The sequence below is a fragment of the Pristiophorus japonicus genome, chromosome 1 (genome assembly GCF_044704955.1).
Source record: "Pristiophorus japonicus isolate sPriJap1 chromosome 1, sPriJap1.hap1, whole genome shotgun sequence".
Taxonomy (NCBI): domain Eukaryota; kingdom Metazoa; phylum Chordata; class Chondrichthyes; family Pristiophoridae; genus Pristiophorus; species Pristiophorus japonicus.
In genome coordinates this window covers 540,277,198-540,297,657 of record NC_091977.1, presented here as the reverse complement: position 1 = coordinate 540,297,657, position 20,460 = coordinate 540,277,198, and the positions used below count along the sequence as shown (strand labels likewise).

Sequence of the window (20,460 nt, the reverse complement as noted above, 5' to 3'; positions counted from 1 at the left end):
GTTAACCAAAGGGTATATGGAGTTAGGTCGCAGATCAGCCATGATCTCATTGAATGGCGGAACAGGTTTAGAGGGGCCGAATGGCCGCCTCCTGTTCTGATATCCCTGAGCAGATTCACCAGTAACTTTCAGAAGGGGCATTGGATGAGTACTCGAGAAGGAAAGAATTTGCCGGGCTGCGGGGACAGAGTGGGGGGGAGTGGGACTAATTGGATCGTTCTTTCAGAGTCGGCACAGGAACGATGGGCCGAATGGCCTCCTTCTGTGCCATATGATTAAATATTTTTTAATACTGGGGATTTCTGAAAAAAAGGAAAGAATTGCAATAAACCAACCCACTAAAAAGTCAACTCATCCTTGTCGTTCAGAGTCAAGTTAATCAGATGGGGCTCACCAAAGCGGTTACTTCTGCCGTATCTCCTTCCCGCGCAGCAGCCAACAGCAGTTCTTCCGACTTCCTCTGTTGCGTCATTTCAGCAGCTATTTTTTTAAAAGGCAGAGAATTTACAGCACAGGAAACAGGCCAAAGAGTGCTCCATGCAATGACAGCCTCAACCTCTTCCCGATAACATTCAATCCCTTCCACAACCAAAGCATTCATGCAGTTGCTTCTCAAGAGGAATTAAGGGCATCACGGCAGTAAATGACTTATCTTCCATTTGTCAGCCACGGATCAGTGGGCAGTGCTCTTGCCTCCGAGTCAGAAGGTCCCACTTCAGAGACTTGAGCACAAAAATCTACCCAGTGCAGTGCTGAGGGAGCGCCGCGCTGTCGGAGGGGGCAGTGCTGAGGGAGCGCCGCGCTGTCAGAGGGGGCAGTGCTGAGGGAGCGCCGCGCTGTCAGAGGGGGCAGTGCTGAGGGAGCGCCGCGCTGTCAGAGGGGGCAGTGCTGAGGGAGCGCCGCGCTGTCAGAGGGGGCAGTGCTGAGGGAGCGCCGCGCTGTCAGAGGGGGCAGTGCTGAGGGAGCGCCGCGCTGTCAGAGGGGGCAGTGCTGAGGGAGCGCCGCGCTGTCAGAGGGGGCAGTGCTGAGGGAGCGCCGCGCTGTCAGAGGGGGCAGTGCTGAGGGAGCGCCGCGCTGTCAGAGGGGCAGTACTGAGGGAGCGCCGCGCTGTCAGAGGGGGCAGTGCTGAGGGAGCGCCGCGCTGTCAGAGGGGGCAGTGCTGAGGGAGCGCCGCACTGTCAGAGGTGCAGTACTGAGGGAGCGCCGCGCTGTCAGAGGTGCAGTACTGAGGGAGCGCCGCGCTGTCGGAGGGGGCAGTGCTGAGGGAGCGCCGCGCTGTCGGAGGGGGCAGTGCTGAGGGAGCGCCGCGCTGTCGGAGGGGGCAGTGCTGAGGGAGCGCCGCACTGTCGGAGGTGCCATCTTTCGGATGAGACTTTAAGTCGAGGACCCCTCTGCTCTCTCAGGTGGATGTAAAAGATCCCGTGGCACTATTTCGAAGAAGAGCAGGGGAGTTCTCCTCGGTGTCCTGGGGCCAATATTTATCCCTCAATCAACATCACTAAAACAGATTATCTGGTCATTATCACATTGCTGTTTGTGGGAGCACAAATTGGCTGCTGCGTTTCCTACATTATAAACAGTGAACACATGTCAAAAGTGCTTCGTTGGCTGTGAAGCACTTTGGGACGTCCCCAGATGGTGGAAGGCGTCCTACCTTCAAGCATGCACCGGATTTCTTTATCTTGGGTGACAGATCTTGGTGTTTGTCCATCTCCATTGATAACTGCAGTATCGGCATTATACTGCAACAGCAGCATAACTAGTTCCTGTAAAACAGAACACGACATCAGAGCAAATAAAGCATGGACCAAGATTGATGTAGCATGTAACTCGGGTAATCATAGAATCATACAGCACAGAGAAACAGGAAAACACAAGAAAAAGGAGCAGGAGTCGGCCATTCGGCCCATCGAGCCTGCTCCCCATTCAATAAGATCATAGCTGATCATGGCTGCACTTTGGCAGGAAATATCAAATAGCAAGTTATTATTTAAATGGAGAAAAATTGCAAGTGCCGCAGTACAGCGGGACCTGGGGGTCCTGGTGCATGAAACACAAAAGGTTAGTACGCAGATACAGCAAGTGATCAGGAAGGCCAATGGTATATTGGCCTTTATTGCAAAGGGGATGGAGTATAAAAGCAGGGAAGTGTTACTACAGCTATACAGGGTATTGGTGAGGCCACACCTGGAATACTGCGTACAGTTTTGGTTTCCATATTTACGAGAGGATATATTTGCTTTGGAGGCAGTTCAGAGAAGGTTCACTAGGTTGATTCTTATGAGGAAAGGTTGAGTAAGTTGGGCCTCTACTCATTGGAGTTCAGAAGAATGAGAGGTGATCTTATCGAAACGTACAAGATTATGAGGGGGCTCGACAAGGTGGATGCAGAGAGGATGTTCCACTGATGGGGGAGACTAGAACTAGGGGGCATAGTCTCAGAATAAGGGGCCGCCTATTTAAAACTGAGATGAGGAGAAATTTCTTCTCTCTGCAGGTTGTAACTCTGTGGAATTCGCTGCCTCAGAGAGCTGTGGAAGCTGGGTCATTGAATAAATTTAAGACAGAGACAGACAGTTTCTTAGCCAATAAGGGAATAAGGGGTTATGGGGAGCGGGCAGGGAAGTGGACCCGAGTCCATGATCAGATCAGCCATGATCATATTAAATGGCGGACCAGGTTCGAGGGGCCGCATGGCCTACTCCTGCTCCTATTTCTTATGTTCTTATGTTCCTGAAATACCCTGATATCCCTTAATTCCCCAAAATGTATCGACCACTGTCTTGAATACACTCAACGACTGAGCATCCACAGCCCTCTGGGGTAGAGAATTCCAAAGATAACCACTTGTGTGGTACCTTATCAAATGCTTTTTGAAAATCTAAATACACCACATCCACTGGTTCTCCCTTATCCATCCTACTAGTACTTCTTCAAAAAACAAACAGATGTGTCAAACATGATTTCCCTTTCATAAAACCAACATTATAAGCCTCGTCCTTTAGTCTAACACTATCTTTAACTTATTTTATTAACCATGGTTGGACCACTTTACCTGTACAGTTTTTGTGCCTTAAAGAAATGTATATTTGTTGTAAATGATGTATTAATTCTGTAAATGCTAGCCATTGATTAGCTAACAACATCATACCTTTTAATGTAGTTTCCCAATCTACCTTAGCTAACTCGTCCTTCATTGCTACGTAGTTTGCTTTTAGATTTAAGACCCTCGTTTCGGACTTAACTGAATCACGTTCAAACTCAATATAAAATTCTATCATATTATGGTCAATCTTCCTTAAAAGGCCCCTTTACGACAAGATTATTAATTAACTCTTTCTCACTGCACAATACTAGATCTAAAATAGCCTGTTTCCCTAGTTGGATCCTCAACATACTAGTCTAGTAAACTATCTTGCCATCGTCCTCCACATAATTACCAAAGATTTGGTTTGCCCAGTCTATATGTAGATTAAAGTCCCCCGGGATTACTGAATTACCCTTGTTACACGCACGTCTAATTTGTTGACTTTTTAAAAAAATTATTCATTCATGGCAAGCCCAGCATTTATTGCCCATCCCTAAATTGCCCTAGAGAAGATAGTGGTGAGCCCACCTTCTTGAACCGTAGGTTTTTTTTGATACAACATGGTAGCTTGCTGGGCAATTTCAGAGGGCAGTTAAGAGTCAACCACATTGCTGTGGGTCTGGAGTCACATATAGGCCAGACTGGGTAAGGACGGCAGATTTCCTTCCCTAAAGATCATTAAGTGAACCAGTTGGGATTTTATGACAATTTCACGGTCACCATTACGGACACTAGATTTTTTTTTAAATTCCAGAACTGAATTTTAAATTCCCCAGCTACCGTGGTGGGATTTGAACTCATGTTTCCGGATTGTTCCTCCAGGCCTCTGGATTTCTGGTCCAGTAACATAACTACTGTGCTACCGTATCCTTACAGTACCATGGTCAGTTTGCCCATCCTCCCTGCAGTCCTTGTTCATATTGATACAGGCAGCAAGTCATCATCATCATCATAGGCAGTCCATCAGAATCAAGGAAGACTTGCTTCCACTCCTGAAGTGAGTTCTTAGGTGGCTGAACAGTCCAATATGGGAATTACAGTTCCTGTCACAGGTGGGACAGATAGTCATTGAGGGAAGGGGTGGGTGGGACTGGTTTGATACACTCTACTTCCGCTGCCTCCGCTTGATAATCTGCATGCTCTCGGCAACGAGACTCGAGGTGCTCAGCGCCCTCCCAGATGCACTTCCTCCACTTAGGGCAGTCTTTGGCCAGGGACTCCCAGGTGTCAGTGGGGATGTCGCACTTTATCAGGGAAGCTTTGAGGGTGTCCTTGTAATGTTTCCTCTGCCCACCTTTGGCTCGTTTGCCGTGAAGGAGTTCAGAGTAGAGCACTTGCTTTGGGAGTCTCGTGTCAGGCATGCGGACAATGTGGCCCTGCCCAACGGAGCTGATCGAGTGTGGTCAGTGCTTCGATGTTGGGGATGTTGGCCTGGTCGAGGACGCTAACGTTGGTGCGTCTGTCCTCCCAGGGGATTTGTAGGATCTTGCGGAGACATCGTTGATGATATTTTTCCAGCAACTTGAGGTGTCTGCTGTACATGGTCCATGTCTCCGAGCCACACAGGAAGGCGGGTATTACTACAGCCCTGTAGACCATGAGCTTGGTGGCAGTTTTGAGAGTCTGGTCTTCGAACACTCTTTTCCTCCGGTGGCCGAAGGCTGCACTGGAGGCGGTGTTGGTTCTTGTCGTCGATGCCTGCTCTTGTTGATGGGAGGCTCCCGAGATAAGGAAAGTGGTCTAAGTTGTCGAGGGCCGCGCCATGGATCTTGATGACTGGGGGAAACAGTGCAGTGCGGTAAAGACAGGCTGGTGGAGGGACCACTATGCTTCTGTACCCTTACAGTGCCATGGTCAGTTTGCCCATCCTCCCTGCAGTTCTTGTTCTCATGCATACAGGCAGCAAGTACCTCGAACCTGCTGGACAGGGTCATGGGCTGAGGCTCCTCCATCACCTCATCCTGGGGTCCCCCATACCTTCTTGACTCACAGTCACACCCTCCTGTCCCTGACCATTGACTAACTCGAAAGTACTGCTTAACTAAGGGGTGCGACTGCCTCCCGGAACAAAGTGTCCAGGTAACTCTTCCCCTCCCTGACGCCCCGCAATGTTTGCAGCTCCGATTCCAGCTCAACAACTCGGAGCCGAAGTTCCTGGAGCTGCAAGCACTTACTGCAGATGTGGTCGCTCGGGATCGCGATGCTCTCCACCAACTCCCACATGCTGCAGTTACGACACACCACCTGCCTTGCCATCCCTATCTCGGGAGGCCGTTCAGCCCATCACGTCTATGCTGTCGCTTTGAAAGTGTCACCAACAACTTGCATTTATATAGTGCCTTTAATGTAGTAAAACGTCCCAAAGTCATTCCACAGGAGCGATTATCAAACAAAATTTGACACCGAGCTCCATAAGGAGACATCAGGAGAGGAATTTTCCCAGATTTTTTCTCCCTAAATTGGCCTGGGTTTTTAATCTGGTTTTTGCCTCTCCCAGGAGATCCCATGGCTCCGGTTGGGGTGGAGTGTAGAATGTTTCAGTGTGATTGGTGTCGCAGTTGTGTGGGGCGGACTGGTTGGGCTGGGTGCTCTTTGCCTTTCCGCCATTGTTCATAGGTTTATATGTAACCTTCAGGGCTGCTGACCGAGGGCCGTGCGGCTCTTTGTCGGCCAGCGCGGACACGATGGGCTGAAATGGCCACCTTCTGCCCTGTAAATTTCTATGTTTCTATCAGAACAGATGACCAAAAGCTTGGTCAAAAAGAGATAGGCTTTAAGGAGCGTTTTTAAGGAGGAGAGGGGTTTAGGGAGGGAGTTCCAGAGCTCGGGGCCCAGGCAGCTGAAGGCACGGCCACCAATGGTGGAGTGATTATAATTGGGGGATGCTCAAGAGGCCAGAATTGGAGGAGCGCAGAGACCTCGGGGGGTTGTGGGGCTGGTGGAGGTTAGAGATAGGGAGGGAACGAGGCCCATGGAGGGATTTGAAAAAAAAAGGGAGAATTTTAAAAGCAATGTGTTGCCGGACCGGGAGCCAAGGTTGGTCAGCGAGCACAGGGGGTGATGGGTAACTGCAAATAACATTCAAAATATCGCTTATAGAAACCGGCAGCTATTGAAGAAAATCATCAATACTGTGAAACACTTTAAAAGGTTCCAACTTCACTCCTTCACACCATGATCCTCACCTTTCTTCCTGTGTACGCCGCGCGATGGAGGGGGGTATCTCCAACATCATTGACCACATTCACATCGGCATCAGCCTATTGGTAATAAAATGACCATTAAATAATCCGTGGATTCGCTACAAGACTCACGATCATGACACAATTCTTAACCGATAAAGGAATAAGGGGTTATGAGGAGCGGGCAGGGAAGTGGAGCTGAGTCCATGATCGGATCAGCCATGATCGTATTAAATGGCGGAGCAGGCTCGAGGGGCCGTATGGCCTGCTCCTGCTCCTATTTTCTATGTTTCTATGTTAAAGTAATTGGGAGGTTTAGAGGGGATTTGAGGGGAAATTTTTTCACCCAGAGGGCGGTGGGGGTCTGGGACTCACTGCCTGAAAGGGTGGTAGAGGCAGAAACCCTCACCACATTTAAAAGATACTTGGATGTGCACCGGAAGTGCCGTAACCTACAGGGCTACGGACCTAGAGCTGGAAAGTGGGATTAGGCAGGGTAGCTCTTGGTCGGCCGGCAGGACACGATGGGCCGAATGGCCTCCTTCCATGCTGTAAATTTCTATGATTCTAACTCCACTTTCCCGAATATAATTGAATGGCAGAACAGGCTTGAGAGGCTGAATGGCCTACTCCTGTTCCTGTGATTAAAGTTCACCTGTAAATATTCATTTTCACTGTGTCAATTACAATTACCCAGATTATTATATTTAGTTTACATAAAAAGCATCTCAAAATGCTTCACGATAGTTAAGCCACCATTTGTGTAACTTTTGTAAGGCAGGTAGTAACTAATCAAGATCCAAATACAAAGAAAGAGTCCAGTACACAGAGAAAAGATAGACTTGCATTTATATAGCGCCTTTCATAACCACCCAGTGTCCCAAAGCGCTTTACAGAAAATGAAGTACTTTTGGAGTGCAGTCACTGTTGTAATGTGGGAAACGCGGCAGCCAATTTGCGCACAGCAAGCTCCCACAAACAGCACTGTGACGATGACCCAGATAATCTGTTGTAGTGTTATTGATTGAGGGATAAATATTGGCCCAATACTCCAGGGACAACTCTCCTGCGTGTCTTCGAAATAGTGGCCATGGGGTCTTTTACGTCCATCTGCGAGAGCAGACGGGGCCTCGGTTTAACGTCTCATCCGAAAGACTGCCCCTCCGACAGTGCAGCGCTCCCTCAGTACTGCCCCTCCGACAGTGTAGCGCTCCCTCAGTACTGCCCCTCCAACAGTGCGGCACTCCCTCAGCACTGCCCCTCCGACAGTGCAGCGCTCCCTCAGTACTGCCCCTCCGACAGTGTAGCGCTCCCTCAGTACTGCCCCTCCAACAGTGCGGCGCTCCTTCAGTACTACCCCTCCAACAGTGCGGCACTCCCTCAGCACTGCCCCTCCGTACTGCACTGAAGTGTCAGCCTAGATTTTTTTTTGTGCTCAAGTCTCTGGAGTGGGACTTGAACCCACAACCTTCTGACTCAGAGACGAGAGAGCTGCCCACTGAGCCACGGCTTCACAACATTTGTACATTTCACTCACAAAAGATTAACGTAACTCTCATCTGGTACAAGATTACATTTGTTGCCATCTATGGCATTTCTTGATATGGAATTTCAAAATTAAAATCACACACACATCAAAACTTACCTTTAATAATTCCGCCACTACATCTTTATGTCCAAAATAACAGGCTAGATGTAGAGGGGCCCAACCAAAGTTAGACTTGCTCCGGCCTAAAACAGAACAAATTGGATATAAACGTTTCACTCCCAAGACATTTCCTCGCTATGTGATTTAAGGGAAATTAGGAGGGGGATATTACGTCTGTACTCTACTTATGAATGACTCCACGAGGCAATGTGTTGTCCTCAAACTGTAGTGACCTTGGTCCTTTATTCGTAACTCCAGAGCGAGGCAGCTGCATGGTGGTTCCCCTTTTATACAGCCCCTGCCACCAGGGCAGGAAACCCCGGTCTCCACCAGTTGCACCCTCTAGTGGTGCCAGCATAGTATATACACAGTGCATCTGGTAAACAAGTCTCCATCTTATGCAACTATACAGTGACTACACAGAGAGTATATCTATAGTCTGCATATATAACAGGGGAGACAATATTTTTTTCCCAATCAGTCTTCCCAGATCATTGCCGCACAGAAACAGACCATTGGGCCCAACAGGTCCATGCCGGTGTTTATGCTCCACACCAGCCCCCTCCCACCCTCGTCATCTCACCCCATCACCATATCCTTCTCTTCCTCCCTCATGTGTTTATCCAGCTTCCCCTTAAATGCATCGATACTATTCGCCTCAACCACTCCCTGTGGCAGCCAGTTCCACATTCTCACTGCTCTCTGGGTAAAGAAATTCTCCTGAATTCTCAAATGGATCTATTAGTGATTATTTGAGTACACGAGCGGGACGGGCCCCCATTAAGTGAGTGCCTGTTTCGAAACTTTACGTGGCTCTTCCATGGTGCAAAGTCCAGCGAATCACCACAGGCCAAAGAGGGCTGCGGATACACGGGTGTTGGGGAGGATCGGGTAGATCTGGGGGTCGAAATTTGGCTCACCTATGATTTTTAGGGCGGTCGTTACCGCTGGAATCCCTGGTACGGTAAGTAGAGCCATTTTCAGCACTTTGAAATGTTTATAAAGTCCGACAGGAAATGGATCATAATGGGGGCGGGTCAGAGACTCAAAGCCAGGCTGACTGGCTGAAAATGGGCCGGTCGGGGCACTCCGCCACTGTCAATCAGCGGTGGAGTCGTGGTGATGTCACAGCGCGTGTACGTCACCACGCTCTCTCCCCTCCGTTAAAGGGGAGAGATTCGATAATTTTTTAATCTTTGACCGCTGGGCCACCAGGAAGGGTTTCGGCCGGGCCAGCGGCCTGGCACCCAAGAGGGAGCTGCCAGGCTGCCTGTTGGTGGCCTGGCCGAACACAGGTTAGTATCTTGCCGGACAATCGGCAAGTCGGCCGGCAAATATTCTTCCATCGCAGCTGCACTCAGTGTGGAGATGGTGCACAGGCAGAGAAACCATCAGGGGCACCGCGCAGCGCAGGATCGAGGGATTCGGCTGAATATCGGGCGGGAAGTATTGTTATTGGATTAAAATTGGCGGTGCAACAACTTGGGCAGGATGGGGTCCAGACCGAAAAATCCCCGGCCTGAATTTAAGAATTCGATTCATAAGAATGGCCGCCGCAAACGGGCATTGTCGGGTCTCAGACCCTGAATTTCGGTCCCCTGGTGTGAATACAGGCGGCCGCACAGGTCTCGCCAAGCACGGAAACCACCACCAAGGTAGAGGCCAAACCGAGTCAGCGTGGGGAGGTTCAAGTTCATCGCCAGTTAGTCATCATCTGACGTGTTACGAAGCTTTATGACAATAGACACGCATTATTATAACATACATCACATCAACGATAACGAACAAATAACCAAGCAGGTACGACAACAACAACTGTTTACACTCCCACCCCTGTGTGGGGCTCTGGTGGTGAAACCTCAGACAGTTTTTGGATGGCGAAGTCTCTTTGACTGTGCTTCCCCTCAGTGTCCTTTTTGACATCGTCAACTTGGAGAACCTTCTCGTGGCCCCTGACCCCTTGGAGTGGCGATGACCTCTGACCCAGGCTAACCCGAGTTGATTGACCGCTGTCGGCAGCGTTCAAATCGTCTTTGCTCTGGCAGGGTCACGGTCTCATAGAAACATAGACAATAGTTGCAGGAGCAGGCCGTTCGGCCCTTCGAGCCTGCACCGCCATTCAATATGATCATGGCTGATCATGCAACTTCAGTACCCAACTCCTGCCTTCTCTCCATACCCCTTGATCCCTTTAGCCGTAAGGGCCACATCTAACTCTCTTTTGAATATATCTAACGAACTGGCCGCAACAACTTTCTGTGGTAGAGAATTCCACAGGTTCACAATTCTCTGGGTGAAAAAGTTTCTCTTCATCTCGGTCCTAAATGGCTTACCCTTTATCTTTTGACGGTGACCCCTGGTTCTGGACTTCCCCAACATCGGGAACATTCTTCCTGCATCTAACCTGTCCAGTCCCGTCAGAATTTTATATGTTTCTATGAAATCCCCTCTCATTCTTCTAAATTCCAGTGAATATCAGCCTAGTTGATCCAGTCTTTCTTCATATGTCAGTTGATTGGCAGAGTCTGGTCAGGTCAGCCATGTAGGGGCGAGTCTGACCTAGGGGCTTGTGCCTGAGCCCCATCTCAGTTTGAACACTCGATGGATGTCAAAACGAACCATTTATCTTTGGTCTGCCGTCTCCCTCCTCCAGGGAACATGATCACCGCCAATAACACTCTGACTTACTCGGCCAGTCAATGTGGCCACACTGAGGTGTTACCAGCCAGGAACGTGAGCCAGAGAACACAAGAACATAAGAAATAGGAGCAGGAGTCGTCTAAACAGCCCCTCAAGCCTGCTCCGCCATTTAATAAGATCATGGCTGATCCGATCATGGACTCAGCTCCACTTCCCCGCCCGCTCCCCATAACCCCTTATTGGTTAAGAAACTGTCTATTTCTGTCTTAAATTTATTCAATGACCCAGCTTCCACAGCTCTCTGAGGCAGCGAATTCCACAGATTTACAACCCTCAGAGAAGAAATTCCTCCTCATCTCAGTTTTAAATGGGCGGCCACTTATTCCAAGATCATGCCCCCTAGTTCTAGTCTCCCCTATCAGTGGAAGCATCCTCTCTGCATCCACCTTGTCAAGCCCCCTCATAATCTTATACGTTTCGATAAGATCACCTCTCATTCTTCTGAATTCCAATGAGTAGAGGCACAACCTACTCAACCTTTCCTCATAAGTCAACCCCCTCATCTCCGGAATCAACCGAGTGAACCTATTCTGTAATGCCTCCAAAGCAAGTATATCCTTTCTTAAATATGAAAACCAAAACTATACGCAGTATTCTAGGTACCCTGTATAAGTATAGCAAGACTGCCCTGCTTTTATACTCCATCCCCTTTGCAATAAAGGCCAAGATGCCATTGGCCTTCCTGATCACTTGCTGTACCTGCATACTAACCTTTTGTGTTTCATGCACAAGTACCCCCAGGTCTCGCTGCATTGCAGCACTTTGAAATCTTTCCCCATTTAAATAATAACTTGCTCTTTGATTTTTTTCCTGCCAAAGTGCATGACCTCACACTTTCCAACATTGAGTAGACTGGGTCTTTACTCGTTGGAGTTCAGAAGAATGAGGGGTGATCTTATAGAAACATTTAAAATAATGAAAGGGATAGACAAGATAGAGGCAGAGAGGTTGTTTCCACTGGTAGGGGAGACTAGAACTAGGGGGCACAGCCTCAAAATACGGGGGAGCCAATTTAAAACCGAGTTGAGAAGGAATTTCTTCTCCCAGAGGGTTGTGAATCTGTGGAATTCTCTGCCCAAGGAAGCAGTTGAGGCTAGCTCATTGAATGTATTCAAATCACAGATAGATAGATTTTTAACCAATAAGGGAATTAAGGGTTATGGGGAGCGGGCGGGTAAGTGGAGCTGAGTCCACGGCCAGATCAGCCATGATCTTGTTGAGTGGCGGAGCAGGCTCAAGGGGCTAGATGGCCTACTCCTGTTCCTAATTCTTATGTTCTTATACTCCATCTGCCAAATTTTTGCCCACTCACTTAGCCTGTCTATGTCCTTTTGCAGATTTTGTGTGTCCTCCTCACACATTGCTTTTCCTCCCATCTTTGTATCGTCAGCAAACTTGGCTACGTTACACTCAGTCCCTTCTTCCAAGTCATTAATATAGTTTGTAAATAGTTGGGGTCCCAACACTGATCCCTGCGGCACCCCACTCGTTACTGGTTGCCAACCCGAGCATGAACCATTTATCCCGACTCTCTGTTTTCTGTTAGTTAGCCAATCCTCTATCCATGCTAATATATTACCCCCAACCCCGTGAACTTTTATCTTGTGCAGTAACCTTTTATGTGACACCTTGTCAAATGCCTTCTGGAAATCCAAATACACCACATCCACTGGTTCCCCATTATCCACCCTGCTCGTTACATCTTCAAAGAACTCCTGAAAATGTGTCAAACATGACTTCCCCTTCATAAATCCATGCTGACTCTGCCTGACTGAATTTTGCTTTTCCAAATGTCCTGCTACTGCTTCTTTAATAATGGACTCCAACATTTTCCCAACCACAGATGTTAGGCTAACTGGTCTATAGTTTCCAGAGAATAAACCATTTATCCCAACTCTTTGTTCTCGGTTAGTTAACCGATCCTCTATCCATGCTAATATATTACCCCCAACCCAGTGACCTTTTATCTTATGGCTGGAGACCTCAAGAGTCCTGCGGTAATGCTTTCGAGGTTGAGGCAGTTGTGGTCACCCTGCCACAATATAATTATGACTCCTGACTCTGGTCTTACCCACAAGCGCAAACATCTTCTCTACGTCTACTCTATCAAACCTCTTCACAATCTTGAAGATCTGTATCAGGTCACCGTTCAGTCATACATCAACTGTGAAGACAACAATTAGAGTAACTGGGAACAGTTCTGGGCCGTGCACGCCAGGAAGATATATTGGCCTTGCAGGGGGGAGCAGCGCAGATTCACCAGAATTATACCGGGACCATATACAGCAGACGCCTCAAATCGTTGGAGAAATACCACCAACGATGCCTCCACAAGATCCTACAAATCCCCTGGGAGGACAGACGCAGCAACGTTAGCGTCCTCGACCAGGCCAACATCCCCAGCATCGAAGCACTGACCACACTCGATCAGCTCCGCTGGGCGGGCCACATAGTTCGCATCCCCGACATGAGACTCCCAAGGCAAGCGCTTTACTCTGAACTCCTACACGGCAAGCGAGCCCCAGGTGGGCAGAGGAAACTTTTGAAGGACACCCTCAAAGCCTCCCTGATAAAGTGCAACATCCCCACCGACACCTGGAAGTGCCTGGCCAAAAGACTGCCCTAAGTGGAGGAAGTGCATCCGGGAGGGCGCTGAGCACCTCGAGTCTTGTCGCCGAGAGCATGCAGAAAGCAAGCGCAGGCAGCGGAAGGAGCGTGCGGCAAACCAGACTCCCCACCCTCCCTTTCCCTCAACCACTGTCTGTCCCACCTGTGACAGAGACTGTAATTCCCATATTGGACTGTGCAGTCACCTGAGAACTCACTTTGAGAGTGGAAGCAAGTCTTCCTCGATTCCGAGGGACTGCTTATAATGATGACTGAGACTAAAAGGGTTAAATTATGAGGACAGGCTGCACAGACGGCTTGTGTTCCCTCGAGTGTAGAAGATTAAAGGGTGATCTGATTGAGGTGTTTAAGATGATTAAAGGGGTTGATCGGGTGGAGAGAGAGAAACGGTTTCCTCTGGTGGGGGGAGTCTGGAACAAGGGGGCTTCACCTTAAAATTAGAGCCAGGCCGATTAGGGGTGATGTCAGGAATCGTTTCTTCATACAAAGGGCGGTGGGAATCTGGAACTCTCCCCCAAAAAAGCTGCTGAGGCTGCGGGTCAATTGAAATTCTCAAAACTGAGATTGATCGATCTTTGTTAGGCAAGAGTATTAAGGGGCAGGGAACCAAGGCAGCTAAATGGAGTTAAGGTACAGATGAACTCACTGAATGGGGAACAGGCTTGAGGGGCTGAATGGCCTCCTCTTATTCCTATATTCCTTCGCTGAACCAGCTACCAGAGTGATGAGAAAGTGTGACCACCCCTTCACCCACTTTATCTCAAAGTCCCCGCACATTTCAACGTGCGTGTCTCTGCACACTGAGTTTTTTATTGAGGGACTCCAATCATGTGGACAGACTCGGGATTGTTCTCCTTAAAGGAGGGATGGCGAAGGGGGAGATTGAGGTGTTCAAAATGATGAAGGATTTTGATAGTTTCTCCCTGTCGACTCTGTCTCCAGTGGCAGGAAGGTCCGTAACCAGAGGGACACGGATTTAAGGTAATTGGCAAAAGAACCAGAGGGGGGACCTGGGTGTCATGGTACATCAGTCATTGAAAGTTGGCATGCAGGTACAGCAGGTGAAGGCGGCAAATGGCATGTTGGCCTTCCCATAGCTAGGGGATTTGAGTATAGGAGCAGGGAGGTCTTACTACAGTTGTACAGGGCCTTGGTGAGGCTACACCTTGAATATTGTGTACAGTTTTGGTCTCCTATTCTGAGGAAGGACGTTCTTGCTATTGAGGGAGTGCAGCAAAGGTTCACCAGACTGATTCCTGGGATGGCAGGACGACATACGAGGAGAGACTGGATTGACTGGGCCTGTATTCACTGGAGTTTAGAAGAATGAGAGGGGATCTCATAGAAACATATAAAATTCTGACGGGACTGGACAGGTTAGATGCAGGAAGAATGTTCCCGATGTTGGGGAAGTCCAGAACCAGGGCTCACAGTCTAAGGATAAGGGGTAGGCCATTTAGGACTGAGATGAGGAGAAACTTCTTCACTCAGAGAGTTGTTAACCTGTGGAATTCCCTGCCGCAGAGAGTTGTTGATGCCAGTTCATTGGATATATTCAAGAGGGAGTGAGATATGGCCCTTACGGCTAAAGGGATCAAGGGGTATGGAGAGAAAGCAGGAAAGAGGTACTGAGGGAATGATCAGGCATGATCTTATTGAATGGTGGTGCAGGCTCAAAGGGCCGATTGACCTACTCCTGCACCTATTTTCTATGTTTCTAGGAGGAGAATTATTTTTACGCAGCGAGTTGTTGTGATCTGGAACTCGCTGCCTGAAAGGGCGGTGGGAGCAGATTCAATGGTAACTTTCAAACGGGGAATTGGATAAATAGTTGAAGTGGAAATTAGCCGGGCTGTGGGGAAAGAGCTGGGGAGTGGGACCAGCAGGCGTCTCAAGGCGCCTTACAGCCAATGAAGTACTTTTGGAGAGAAGTGGAAACATCCCCCATCAGTGGAAACATCCTCTCTGCATCCACCTTGTCGAGCCCCCTCATAATCTTATACGTTTCGATAAGATCACCTCTCATTCTTCTGAATTCCAATGAGTAGAGGCCCAACCTCCTCAACCTCTCCTCATAAGAACATAAGAAATAGGAGCAGGAGTCGACCATTTGGTTCCTCGAGCCTGCTCCGCCATTCAATACGATCATGGCTGATCTGATCATGGACTCAGCTCCACTTCCTTGCCTGCCCCCATAACCCCTTATCCCCTTATTGCTCAAAAATCTGTTGGTCTCCACCTTAAATATATTCTCTGAGGCAGCGAATTCCACAGATTTACCCTCTGAGAAGAAATTTCTCATCACAATTTTAAATGGGCGGCCCCTTATTCTAAGATCATGCCCCCGAGTTCTAGTTTCCCCCATCAGTGGAAACATCCTCTCTGCATCCACCTTGTCAAGCCCTCTCATAATCTTATACGTTTCGATTAGATCACCTCTCATTCTTCTGAATTCCAACGAGTAGAGACCCAACCTCCTCAACCTCTCCTCATAAGTCAACCCTCTCATCTCCGGAATCAACCGAGTGAACCTTGTCTGAACTGTCTCCAAAGCAAGTATATCCTTTTGTAAATATGGAAACCAAAACTGCACGCAGTATTCCAGGTGTGGCCTCACCAATACCCTGTATAACTGTAGCAAGACTTCCCTGCTTTTATACTCCATCCCCTTTGCAATAAAGGCCAACATTCCATTGGCCTTCCTGATCACTTGCTGTACCTGCATACTATCCTTTTGTGTTTCATGCACCAGTACCCCCAGGTCCCGCTGTACTGCAGCACTTTATAATTTAAATGGAGAAAAATTGCAATTTGCTTTTCTATTTTTCCTGCCAAAGTGGATAACCTCACATTTTCTCACATTATACTCCATCTGCCAAATGTTTGCCCACACACTTCGCCTGTCTATGTCCCTTTGCAGGTTTTATAATGCAGCAGCCAACTTGTGCACAGCAAGCTCCCATGAACAGCAATGTGATAATATCCAGATAATCTGTTTTGGTTTTGTTGATTCCGAGATAAATATTGGCCCCAGGACACTGGGGATACCGCGATAATTCCCCTGAAGTTAGAAATGAGGTGGTTGTTAAAGAGAAAGTACCTTTGCAGTTAATATTGAAAGCGATTTTTCCAGCTTTCCTCTGCTCCAGCAGTTGTTTGACTTCATCCAAGACACCATTGCGGGCCTGGCAAAGCAACTTATCCTCAGCCTCCCGCATCACCGGATCCCCAACCTCTGAACTCATCCCTAAAAAAAGAGAAAAATTTAAGATAAAACAAATCATGTTTGAAACCCGAAAACCCACAGAACGATGATTCAGAGAACATTGGCCCAGATCTTGCTGGAGTGGGGGCATCCCACGGCCTTCTCCGTTAATTAGACTTGTTCCCCGCACATAAGAACATAAGAAATAGGAACAGGAGTAGGCCATCTAGCCCCTCGAGCCTGCTCCGCCATTCAACAAGAACATGGCTGATCTGGCCGTGGACTCAGCTCCATTTACCCGCCCGCTCCCCGTAACCCTTAATTCCCTTATTGGTTAAAAATCTATCTATCTGTGACTTGAATACATTCAATGAACTAGCCTCAACTGCTTACTTGGGCAGAGAATTCCACAGATTCACAACCCTCTGGGAGAAGAAATTCCTTCTCAACTCGGTTTTAAATTGGCTCCCCCGTATTTTGAGGCTGTGCCCCCTAGTTCTAGTCTCCCCTACCAGTGGAAACAACCTCTCTGCCTCTATCTTGTCTATCCCTTTCATTATTTTAAATGTTTCTAGAAGATCACCCCTCATCCTTCTGAACTCCAACGAGTAAAGACCCAGTCTACTCAATCTATCATCATAAGGTAACCTCCTCATCTCCGGAATCAGCCTAGTGAATCGTCTCTGTACCCCCTCCAAAGCTAGTATATCCTTCCTTAAGAAAGGTGACCCTTATTCCCTTATCGGTTAAGAAACTGTCTATCCCTGTCTTAAATATATTCAATGACCCAGCCTCCACAGCTCTCAGGCAGCAAAATCCACAGATTTACAACCCTCTGAGAAGCAATTTCTCCTCATCTCAGTTTTAAATGGGCGGCCCCTTATTCTAAGATTATGCCCCCTAGCTCTAGTCTCCCCCCATCAGTGGAAACATCCTCTCTGCATCTACCCTGTCAAGCCCCCTCAGAATATTATATGTTTCAATAAGATCACCTCTCATTCTTCTGAATTCCAATGAGTAGAGGCCCAACCTCCTCAACCTTTCCTCATAAGTCAACCCCCTCATCTCCGGAATCAACCTAGTGAACCTTCTCTGAACTGCCTCCAAAGCAAGTATATCCTTTCGTAAATACGGAAACCAAAACTGCACGCAGTATTCCAGGTGTGGCCTCACCCGACAGCTCAAAATATATTTGCTCCGAAACTTGCTGGATGCACGAGCGCAAACGGGGGGCATCTGCGGAGGACCTCGGTGAGCAACAGTCTGTCTCCTGAACCGGTGAGATTTACGGATCGAGAAAGAAAGAGAGAAATGACAGAGAAGGAAATCGGTTGAATTAGAGTCAAATTAGAGGTGACAGCCGTGGCTCAATGGGCAGCTCTCTCGCCTGAGTCAGAAGGTTGTGGGTTCCTGTCCCACTCCAGGTACTTGAGCACAAAAATCTAGGCTGACACTACCAGTGCAGTACTGAGGGAGTGCCGCACTGTCGGAGGGGCAGTGCTGAGGGAGTGCCGCACTGTCGGAGGGGCCGTGCTGAGGGAGCGCCGCACTGTCGGAGGGGCCGTGCTGAGGGAGTGCCGCACTGTCGGAGGGGCAGTGCTGAGGGAGCGCCGCACTGTCGGAGGGGCCGTGCTGAGGGAGCGCCGCACTGTCGGAGGGGCAGTGCTGAGGGAGCGCCGCACTGTCGGAGGGGCAGTGCTGAGGGAGCGCCGCACTGTCGGAGGGGCAGTGCTGAGGGAGCGTCGCACTGTCGGAGGGGCAGTGCTGAGGGAGCGCCGCACTGTCGGAGGGGCAGTGCTGAGGGAGAGCCGCACTGTCGGAGGGGCAGTGCTGAGGGAGCGCCGCACTGTCGGAGGGGCAGTGCTGAGGGAGCGCCGCACTGTCGGAGGGGCAGTGCTGAGGGAGCGCCGCACTGTCGGAGGGGCAGTGCTGAGGGAGCGCCGCACTGTCGGAGGGGCAGTGCTGAGGGAGCGCCGCACTGTCGGAGGGGCAGTGCTGAGGGAGCGCCGCACTGTCGGAGGGGCAGTGCTGAGGGAGCGCCGCACTGTCGGAGGGGCAGTGCTGAGGGAGCGCCGCACTGTCGGAGGGGCAGTGCTGAGGGAGCGCCGCACTGTCGGAGGGGCAGTGCTGAGGGAGCGCCGCACTGTCGGAGGGGCAGTGCTGAGGGAGCGCCGCACTGTCGGAGGGGCAGTGCTGAGGGAGCGCCGCACTGTCGGAGGGGCAGTGCTGAGGGAGCGCCGCACTGTCGGAGGGGCAGTGCTGAGGGAGCGCCGCACTGTCGGAGGGGCAGTGCTGAGGGAGCGCCGCACTGTCGGAGGGGCAGTGCTGAGGGAGCGCCGCACTGTCGGAGGGGCAGTGCTGAGGGAGCGCCGCACTGTCGGAGGGGCAGTGCTGAGGGAGCGCCGCACTGTCGGAGGGGCTGTCTTTTGGATGAGATGTTAAAACGAGGCCCTGTCTGCTCTCTCAAGTGGATATAATAATAGCATGGGATTTTTTTCAAAGAAGAGCAGGGTGTCCGGGCCAATATATCATCATCACAGGCAGTCCCTCGGAATCGAGGAAGACTTGCTTCCACTCTAAAAGTGAGTTCTCAGGTGACTGAACAGTCCAATACGGGAATTACAGTCTCTGTCACAGGTGGGACAGACAGTGGTTGAAGGAAAGGGTGGGTGGGGAGTATTTATATTTATATTTATGCCTTAATCAACATCACTAAAAAAGCAGATGTTCTGGTCATTATCAAATTGCTGTGTGTGGGAGCTTGCTGTGCTCAAATTGGCTGCCCCGTTTCCCACATTACAACAGTGACAGCACTCCAAAAGTACTTCATCGGTTGCAAAGTGCTTTGAGACGTCCGGTGGTCGCGAAAGGCGCTATATAAATGCAAGTCTTTCTTTTTCTTTCAAATTAGGCAGCGAGAGAGAAATAAAACGAGGGAAATAAAGATGGATTCGGAGAGAAAAGAGAGACAGGAAGGAAATAAGATAATAATGAGAGTTTCTAATATAGGAGATAAGAAGAAGAATTGGCATTTCCAATTTCCAGTTCTGACGAAGGGTCATCGACCTGAAACGTTAACTCGGTTTCTCTCTCCACAGATGCTGCCTGACCTGCTGAGATTTCCAGCATTTTTATTTCAGATTTCCGGCAAAATTATTTTGCTTTAGTACAACAAGCATTCAATTTACTGCAGGTGGAGTGTCGAGAATCCGGAACAGCCCGGGGTCGGGTATTTCCGGATTTCGGAATGTCAGAAAGGAGTGGGGCGGGGGGGGGGAACTGTCTATGAGGCTGTTGGGGCCGGGGCACCGTCGCGGAGGAGCTGTTGGGCCCGGGGCCCCGTCGCGGAGGAGCTGTTGGGCCCGGGGCCCCGTCGCGGAGGAGCTGTCGGGGCCCGGGGCCCCGTCGCGGAGGAGCTGTCGGGGCCCGGGGCCCCGTCGCGGAGGAGCTGTCGGGGCCCGGGGCCCCGTCGCGGAGGAGCTGTCGGGGCCCGGGGCCCCGTCGCGGAGGAGCTGTCGGGGCCCGGGGCCCCGTCGCGGAGGAGCTGTCGGGGCCCGGGGCCCCGTCGCGGAGGAGCTGTCGGGGCCCGGGGCCCCGTCGCGGAGGAGCTGTCGGGGCCCGGGGCCCCGTCGCGGAGGAGCTGTCGGGGCCCGGGGCCCCGTCGCGGAGGAGCTGTCGGGGCCCGGGGCCCCGTCGCGGAGGAGCTGTCGGGGCCCGGGGCCCCGTCGCGGAGGAGCTGTCGGGGCCCGGGGCCCCGTCGCGGAGGAGCTGTCGGGGCCGGGGCCCCGTCGCGGAGGAGCTGTCGGGGCCGGGGCCCCGTCGCGGAGGAGCTGTCGGGGCCGGGGCCCCGTCGCGGAGGAGCTGTCGGGGCCGGGGCCCCGTCGCGGAGGAGCTGTCGGGGCCGGGGCCCCGTCGCGGAGGAGCTGTTGGGCCCGGGGCCCCTTCGCGGAGGAGCTGTTGGGCCCGGGGCCCCGTCGCGGAGGAGCTGTTGGGGCCGGGGCCCCGTCGC

The 20,460-nt window shown here is 50.5% G+C and overlaps 1 protein-coding gene across 3 annotated transcripts in view; it reads right to left on the bottom strand.

Annotated features, from left to right (window-relative positions):
* Positions 1–20,460, bottom strand: part of osbpl1a (oxysterol binding protein-like 1A) — a 316,457-nt gene that overhangs the window by 260,704 nt on the left and 35,293 nt on the right. For all 3 annotated transcript variants that reach the window (XM_070896777.1, XM_070896770.1, XM_070896784.1), the window contains exons 2-6: positions 16,347–16,493; positions 7,916–8,001; positions 6,274–6,348; positions 1,655–1,766; positions 395–480 (exon numbers count right to left, since the gene is read on the bottom strand). In XM_070896777.1, the coding sequence (XP_070752878.1) occupies positions 395–480; positions 1,655–1,766; positions 6,274–6,348; positions 7,916–8,001; positions 16,347–16,491 (504 nt within the window). In that variant the 5' untranslated portion in view covers positions 16,492–16,493. The remainder of the gene's footprint in view (positions 1–394; positions 481–1,654; positions 1,767–6,273; positions 6,349–7,915; positions 8,002–16,346; positions 16,494–20,460) is intronic.